An 8,877-nucleotide genomic window follows, 5' to 3' on the forward strand; every position below is an offset into this window, starting at 1 on the left:
TCTTTCCCTTTATTCCCTTAATGGAATGGATGCCATCTGTCATTGTCCCCATGTCAGTTACTTAAAAAAACATAGATTAAGATTTGATCTACTGGCAACACATCAGCTAGAGGCTTGTGGGCAATCCCTGCAGCTGCTGCTTCCCTGAAGTCCCCAGGATGGGCAGTCTCTCTGCTTTGCTTTCCAAAAATCCCTGTGTTGGCTGGGTACCTGCTCCCTGGCTCCTCTTGGGGAAACATTCTCTGCTGAGATTGGGAAGGGTGTTGCAGGCACTCAGGCTGGTTTTCCTTGGAGGAACCTGCTGCGTCTGATTTCAGCTGTGGCTGTTCTTTGGGCTGTTGTGCTAAATCAAAGCAGATTTTCATAGAATCCCTTAAATTCACCTTCTTTTTCAACCTATTACAATTAATGTATTACTCTGGCTAGTTTGTAATGGGGAGATAAAGAGGTGAGAACTTGCTGGATTCATGTAAAACACTGAGTTCACAACAGGTTCTCTGGGGATTTTATTGTTGTAAGGAGCTTGGGGTCAGGGAAACAGTCTCTAAATTATTTGATGCTCAAGATGGTTTTCTGTATCCTAGTATTACCCTGTTGTAACAAGGAGGCTTTGTCCCTCTTTTGCTGGAGAGGTCTCAGTGTATGTTGGCCTCTTCTGCTTTACTAAGAAAATGAACTCTGAAAGCTTTTTGCATCTTTTAACCCTTTAGTAAGACCCTAAAGGTCTAAACCCTAAAGGTCTAAACCCTAAAGCCCTTACAGGGCTGCAGACATGGAACAAATATTTGTCTCATTCCACATAATGCTACATCCAAGCCCTGGTGGATCACATAGTGCTTGTGAGCTAACACAATGTTTTAGCTGAGGAAAGGCCTTAGTATGCATTTCAGAAAAGGCTGTGGGACAGGGCAGAAAACCTGGATCCTTTCAGAGCAAGAATCCTTTCAAAGCTCATGGTGGCAGTGCAGGCAGGCAGCTGTGGAAAGCAGCAAGAACTAATAAAGGCTTTTTGTTTCTTCTTGTCCTTGAATGTAGTAGTGTCTCTTGCCCCAGAGATGCCATGTGGCTTGGGGGTCTTTCAAATCCAATGCAGAGATCAAAGGGCAAGACAGAATAGCCAACTGGAGACTGGTTTAGTTTTCTTAAATTGTGTAAATGTGCTAAAACTTACATTCCTGTTTGATTTGTCTCTAGAGCCAAGCAAGCTCAGTATGTACACGTTAGGAGTACATGTGTGAGTTGAAGTACTGGGTTAAAAACAAAAAAGCAGCAGCTGCCTCCAGCTCAGAGAGAAGCAGCCAGGGCTGTTGCTCAACCAGAACCTTTGGGCCAAAGTCCAACGTATTTTCATGAGGCAGAGAAGAAACAATAGAGCCACAAAAAAGTAGGAAGACTCCTTGCAGAAAAGGAAATTATATCAACTGTGTGAGACTGCAAAGATTTTAAAGGTATCTGAGGTGTGGGAAAGTGAGGATGGGAGGTGGGGGAGAGAGGATTTTTTTAGTGGAAGCTCTTTCAGAGGGTCAAGATCTAGTCCAGTTAAAATAAACTTATGCTGTTATTCTTAAATATAATACTTTGCTTCCGTACTCTTTCCAGTAGCCCAGGTATTTAGTCTAAGCTGGCTTTTGTTATTCCCTGAAGTGGTAGTATGTTCAATATTTTCCTCATTGCCAAACCACCTGTTAACATTTTTAGTTGTAAGATGTTAAAAGCTACTTGTCCCCATACCTTGGAGGGGTCCTGCTTGGGTTGTTGATGCTGATTGTTCTTCAGTGACCTTCCTGCAGCTGAAACAAAAGAACAAGGTTGCGGTGTTTGGTTTTTTTCTGCTACGGGGTGTACTTACAGCTGGTTTAATGTGATGAACTTGGAAGTGCTACTGATGTTGATATCACAGGTTCCCAAATAAAGAGTAAAAAAAAAAACCCAAACCCTGCCAGGTTAACCCACAGCCATGTGTAGAAGAGGTTAGGGAGAACTCTGACCAGTAGAAAGGAGCTAGTTAACTGGGTGAGTGCCAAAAGAAAATGTTCTTCTTAAGTATTGCTCTTCCTCCACAGAACAAAAAGGGCTGTTGGGAAGTAGAGGTGTTGCCACAAGCATGAAGACATTTTTGCTAGAGACTAGTTTTAATAGAATGTTTTGGTCAAAACCTGACAGTCTGTTTTTTCTTTTTCTTTTATTCCAGTTGAATGGATTGCTGCAGTCTCCTTAGCTGCTGGAGCAGCTGCTGTTGGGTATCTAGCTTACAAAAAATTCCTCTCAAAAGACAAGTGCTGCAAGGCAGTGGTGAATCCCCATATCCAGAAGGATAACCCCAAGGTAGTCCATGCATTTGATATGGAAGACCTGGGAGACAAGGCTGTCTACTGTCGTTGTTGGAGATCTAAGAAGGTAAGATGGTCCAGTTTCATTCACCTGCATGCATCTTTCAACTCAAACTCCTTCATTTAGAGGAATCTGACTTGATGTAAACTATTCTGCAGGGGGATGTAGCAGTGTTGGAATCCATAAAACTGTAGATTCATGCTGCCATTCAGAGTAAAGCCTGCAGATCAGTGCTAATACTGAACAGCAGGTTTCTGTAGCTCTGAAGAAGCAGACGCCTTGGAAGGAGAACTGCTGTATGGAGCAATCACAGTCATGAATGACAAATACCATGTTATGTGCTGCCTTGGCTCATACTGAGGCTTAGCCACAATTACTGGCCTGTTGGCAGGTAAAGGAACCACAGTTTGAGATGAAATTCAATGCATTTTCCTGGAGGAAGTTGGAAACTTAAGTCAGAAACTCTCTTGCTGCTAGTTCATGGTGTTAGTAACACAAATTGATTGAGGAGCCTCTTGTTACACCAGAGGTGGTGTCAAATTGTCACTGGCTATGTCTGAGCCCATCATTAAATCTTGTGGACAGGGTGAATGCAGAATCGTTTTGGGAAGAGCCTGACTAGTGCACAGGGTTTTAGGGTGGTGCTGCTGTTCTGTCCTGAATTTATGGCTGTAGTACTGCTAAATAGCTGTGTACTGTAAATAGTTTGCCACATAAATTAGTACAGCAGTGAATTGTTTCCTGTGGTGATGGAGGTAATCTAAAAAGAAGCCCTTGTGCTTCAAAGCTTTTGAAGAATCTAGACAGATGGACTTAATCCATTAGTGCCTTAGCAACTCAGAATAGTTATATGGGTGATCCTAAAGTAAAGCCAGTGAAATAATGATGAGATGCTTTAGGCCTCTGTTTTTGAACAGTTAAAGAGTCTGACCTAGACACTAGTCCAAATTCCTGGAGTATGAATTGGGGTTGCCGCAGTTGCCTGAAGTGAGTGGTAAGCATGATGCCTAGCCTTTCAGTAACCCCAAGTGCAGATTTAAATCTGAGGTAGAGATGTATGACATCTGATGTAGCCCAGTTCCATAGAATTTATCTGTAGTGATAGTTCTGGAATCTGTAGTAAGAGAGCGTGGGTTGCACGTAGCCCTTTCCATTTACTACTGGCACACATTTAGAAGCTTTTTCAGAAGTCAGGGTGCTAACATGTGGAGACTGGAATAATACAAACCTTCAGAGCCAGATAAGTGAGGACAATGGCCTTGAGATCTAGTTATCCCTCCATCAGTGACCTGAACACTGGACTTCTCCAGCCTCACACACAGAACTAATTGGGCCACACTCTGCACTTTCCCAGGTGCTGTAACTTCTGGTTCTTGCACTTCTCAGATCTGACATTATTACCTTGTAGGTGAAAATAACTCGGGAAGTTACACATTTGTAGCTGTATTAGGCTTAACACTAGAACACTACTGAGGATTAAACAGCATGAAGGCTTGATTCTGCAGTAGCCCCGTGGAGGTGGGCTTGTCTTCTCTGCTCTGTTCAGAGTCTGAACTGAAAAGCAAAATTCCCTGCTCCCCCCACCACTGCCAGCGTGTGCTCCCTGGGCTGAGTTACACATGGTGTGGTTATACAGCAGGGCAGCATGTACCTTGGCGTGCAGTGCTGGTGGCTGGGCAGCATGCAGGTATCCTGCATGCGTAGCACCCCTGCCTCCAGGTCTTTGTGCTAAGTCTCAAGTGACAGCCAGAATCCAGCCTTGGAAGCTTCTGCAAGGGCCACAGCTTCAGAAAAGAGGAAGAGGGAGGAGGAAGGCAGCTCTGAGTATCTGAACTTTGTCTTAATATTTTATTTGGTTTTGCCTCAGGTTGCAATAGTGTAGGCATCTCTTTCAGTGCTTCTGCCAAAAAAACCCCAAACTTAAATCTTAACTTGAACCCTAGTGTGTTTGTATTTCCTGCTTCCTACTCTGTATTCCAAACAGAAATGGAAGAGAGTGGCTGATTTCAGTGGCTTCATTGCAGTTTCTGCCAACATTGTAGCTATTGTTTGATACTGTCTTTTTTGTGTGAAATAAAAATCTTAAGAAGTGGGTTTTGGCAGATATTGGAGCAGTGTTGTCAGTTCAGGCACGTGCTGTCCTACCGAGTTAGAGCTCTGGAATCACACACTAAAAGGAAGTGGATGGGGCTACTTTATAATGAGTTCCTTATTAGAACTCTGATCTGGAAGGTCTTGTAAAGGCATGAATGAGGTCAGTGGAAAACTTTGAAAGCATTCATTTTCTTTTACTGATGCTTAATCATGAATATTTTAATCAGCATGTTTAAAAGATGCGAGTTTCCAATTTTGCTGCCTTCCTCTTGCCTTGACTGATCTTGGATGGTGGGTAGCATGATCTTTAAGATGGTTGGTGTGCTTCTCATGTTCAGTTATTGCCAAGCAGCAATGAAATACAGATATTCTTCATCATTCTCACATGCTTGTCCTCTTTGGAGGTTGTTAGCTAGCATCATCTGTTTCTTACAGTTCTCAAACTAAGATGCTGTTAACTTTCTTGTGATGGCAAGATGGTAGAATAGGTGTGCTTCCAATGCAGGGAATTACAATAACTTCAAAAGCAGTAACCACCTGCTGTGTTTTTTAAAGTGGTGTATGAGCATCTTAATTCCAGGTTAGAAGAAGTGTCCTCTTGTCTGACTGCGTGGGCATTTCCTATCAGGTTTAGGCACATGCTGTTGATAGCATCAGTAACATTATGGACCATAGGATTGTGCTGTGTGCACTGCCAGAGTGCATGCTCTGCAGCTGGTGTTCCTCCTGTGCAGAGAATAACAAAACAGTTGGACTATACCAAGGTGTTCTGGGGTCACTCTTGATGAGCAGCATTAGATTCAGTTGTGCTTTTTTTTTTTTTTTCTGAAATGGGATACTTCAGAGGCTTTGTTTGCTTGTGCTGTCTAAAGTCTTGGTGGAATGCATGTGTTTAGAAAAAAGTGACTGTCTTGGGATGTAATGATCTGTCACAGTAGGTGGTAGGTGGTTCTTTAAATGGCCCTTTCCTATTGTGCTCTGCAGGCACTTCTTAGCACTGCTTGTCAAGTTCTGTGGAAAAAGTCAGTGTTCAAATTTACCAGTATAGAGGCAAGATTTTTGTCTTAAAGCCAAAGCTGTAATTAAGCTAATGTTAGAACATTTGTGTTTCTTAATTTTCTGCATTTTTACATGTGTGAGCTGGGGTGGGGGGGTGCGGGAATAATTCCCTCTCTTCCACAATGACCTGCAACCTCGGTGTCTTGCAGAGAAGTATTAGTCCCCAGGTTGTGGCTGAAGGAGTACTGCTGCAGAACGTCAGGAGAAACAGTGGTAGAGAAGCTAAACCTGTTCACTGTCAAGGGAAATAAGCTGAGCTGTCCAGATCACTGCACAGTTCCCTCAGGGTGTGAGCTTTGGTTGCTATTGCTAGCCTGCTTTAACTTAATAAAGGATGAACGTGTTGTGTCAGGCCCAGGATCCATCTATTCAGTGTCTAGTCTTCAAGGTGACCAGGTGGGTGCTCTGGAAAAGTGGTAGTGGTTTGGATTTCTGTTGTTTTGGGGTTTTTCTCTGAGAAGCTCAGGTCTAGTGTCCCAGCCTCTGGAAGCCAGTGGTTCTGACGCCACCTGATCCAGAGGATGAATTCAGAACAGTAAAGAGTTGATAGCTTTGAAAGATGTCTTGATCTGAAGCCTGTGAATCCCACCAATTTTGTCACTTGCAAACTTGAAGTAATGATGTTTCTGTAGCTGGACCCTGGGCTTGCCTCCTTGGGGCTTGTGAGATGCTCATGTCTGATGGAAGCTGGGTCAGTGCTCCTGTGAAGACCAGTGGACTGTCGTGTTGCTTAGAAAACCAGCTGTCCTAGGGACCGTCTAGGTTGAAAGCTGGTCAGTGTCCCACAAACATATGTGCTTGTTTGCTCAGATTTTTCCCAAGTATCTGCCAGTATCTACTGCCTGAGGCACAACTGAGTGCTGTGATGAAGTTCCTGCATGAATCAGCTTCTGTGACTACGCTCTGAATTCTGAGTTTCTTTATTTGGAAATGTCATCTGCCCTTTATAGTGGGGGGGGTTTGGCGTTTTGTGACAATGAAATAAAAAAAATCCCCACCTTATGTCTCTGCCCTCCCCAACACTTTACCCTACAGGGCAGGTGACTTGATTGTTAGAACTCTAGGAATGTTTTTTTCATGTATATTGTCTGCATGGTACTGTTTTCATGCAGTACTTTGACATTTTTTAGTCTAACTAAGCGTGGGTGATATGGTGTTAATTTTTTTCAAGGTCTATGAGTGAGGCATGAACACTGGGATCAGTGGAGTGTGGAAGACTTGGATTGTGACTGTATTGCCAGGGAATATTGCTGTTGCAAAGGCAAAAGCTGACTAATGCCCACCTTTCCCATTGCTTCTAAGCAAGAAAAATAATGGTTGAATGCAAAGGACAGGTGTGTGATTTTTGTGATCATTTCCAGAGGTTCCTCTGCAGAGGAGGCATAGCCCTGAAAATGCATCCTGCAGAAGAGATGGGATCTAAACTCACTCTTGTTGCTTCGCAGAATATCCTTTGGTGCTTGCATGTGTAAAGAGCTGCCCAGGAGCAGAGTGGTTGTGGCTGCTCTGGGACCTGGGCAGTTAGAGCTGCCTGAAGGAGTCTCTGTGGGTCTTGTTCTGACCAGCCTGTTCTAGGAAGTTTTTATGGAACAAACATTTATTCAAATTCTTTCCTCAGTGGAACCTTTAAAACCCCATGATGAATAGCAATGTCAGCTGGAAGTGCAGTTCATTTCCATTAGCAGGTCAAAACCCTCCTGTGGAAGCCACACTCTGTGCTCACGTGGACAAAACTAATGTTCAGCCAAGACCTGGAAAAACCTGAGATGCCAGGACAGAAGTTGTGGTCTGTGGTCACAGTGGATTTAAGGAGAGGATGTTCTAGTGACCTCCTAGCCTAGGTTCCCAGTTCTGACTCTGCATGTACTTCAGACCTGTTTATTCTTTCTCTTCCCAGTTCCCGCTGTGTGATGGCTCTCACACAAAGCACAACGAGGAGACTGGTGACAACGTTGGGCCTCTGATCATCAAGAGGAAGGAGGCGTAGAGTGGACAGTAGAAGCTACAAAACCAATGTCTGACAAATCCTCTGCTCACTTGTAATTGGGGGGAAAACCACAAATTCTTTGTCATGTCACTGAAGACTTTCCAGTGTAGTATATAAATCAGGCTTCAGCATGTGTATTTTCTCTGGTGCTTGTCTGGTTTTAATCACTATGATGCATAATGTACTAAATAGTCATGGTTTAAATTTCTTGTCCTGTGAAGTGTGTGTACCCTGTCACTGAGTATGAAACTGAAATGACGCACAGAATGTACTTAATCAGAAAATAGGTATTAAATTATTTTCAAATACATGTGTGCTGCTCTGAGGCTGTTCAGTAGAATGCGTGTTGAAAAGGTAGATCCTAAAATCCTGGAGAGGTTTTTAAGTCCTAAAGTCACAGGTCTGGATAGATTTCTAGGTAAAAGGCAGTGGCAGGAAAGAAATAAGGGTGCCAAAATGCAGCTTAACCTCTGATTATGCTGCATTTTCTGCAGACACCATGTTTGGCCTGCCACACTACTGTTCTGGCTGGCTTCTGTAGGAGAACAAATTTAAAATTGCTAACTACAAACAGACAACATAAAAGACTTGCAGCAAGATGGGGCTAAAGGGTAACTTTACCTTTGATTTTACAGCAGTGTTGAAACTTGACCCTACTACTGTATGGTATCAAGAGCATCCTACCAGAACTGCAGACCTGTTTTTAGAGTAGGATTAGGAAGATGGTCTCTGTGAGAGCTTTCTTAATAGAGAAGGGAAATGGTACAAAGTGCTCAAAGAGTGATGGGCAGGGGATGGCAGGGTTGTCTTTGCTGCTAGAAAGCCTTAGTTTCACTTGCAGTCTCTTAGCAGTGAAGCTAATTTCCCCAGACCACAGGACACTTCTGTGGGGGGAGGCAATGCTGATTTATTCCAGAAGCTAAAATAAAAACTAAAACCCACCCATCATAACTGTCTGCTTCATCATTGCTCTGGCTGGTTCCGGAGACTCTTCCCGCTGTGGAGGGAGGAGACACACCTTTCTAAGTGGCCTTAGGCTCAATGTGTCTTAAAAAAAACGCCTGCCTCCCTGGGCTAACCTGTTAGTGTGGTTGAGCTGATTTTACCAAAAGAACTGACATGGGCAAGGAAAGGCTCTGGAGATGGCTAGAAACAAGGGAGAAAGGAAGGATGAGAGAAAGAGAGCTCTTGTCCTTCTTCTGTATGGCACTCGTCTGACACAGCTGCATTAATGGCCATCATGTTGGCTTCCTTAAAATAGCTTTGATTTATTAGCATGCAAATGATTACAAACCAAAGCCCAAAGAGGGGGGGTGGCAGAAGGCAGTTTGGAATTAAATCTGGTCCATCAGTGCAATTGCAGCCTGTGTGAGAGTAAGCTCTCTGTGTCCTGGCACAGGGAGACT

The 8,877-nt window shown here is 43.6% G+C and overlaps 1 protein-coding gene across 1 annotated transcript in view; it reads left to right on the forward strand.

Annotated features, from left to right (window-relative positions):
* The window catches only part of CISD1 (CDGSH iron sulfur domain 1), an 8,031-nt gene extending 425 nt beyond the window's left edge, over positions 1 to 7,606 (forward strand). The window contains exons 2-3 of the mRNA XM_009996411.1: positions 2,164 to 2,397; positions 7,382 to 7,606. Coding sequence (XP_009994713.1) covers positions 2,164 to 2,397; positions 7,382 to 7,471 — 324 coding nt within the window. The 3' untranslated portion in view covers positions 7,472 to 7,606. The remainder of the gene's footprint in view (positions 1 to 2,163; positions 2,398 to 7,381) is intronic.
* The last annotated feature ends 1,271 nt before the right edge of the window (positions 7,607 to 8,877 follow it).

This window comes from Chaetura pelagica, unplaced genomic scaffold, assembly GCF_000747805.2.
Source record: "Chaetura pelagica isolate M959 unplaced genomic scaffold, ChaPel_1.0 scaffold464, whole genome shotgun sequence".
NCBI lineage: Eukaryota > Metazoa > Chordata > Aves > Apodiformes > Apodidae > Chaetura > Chaetura pelagica.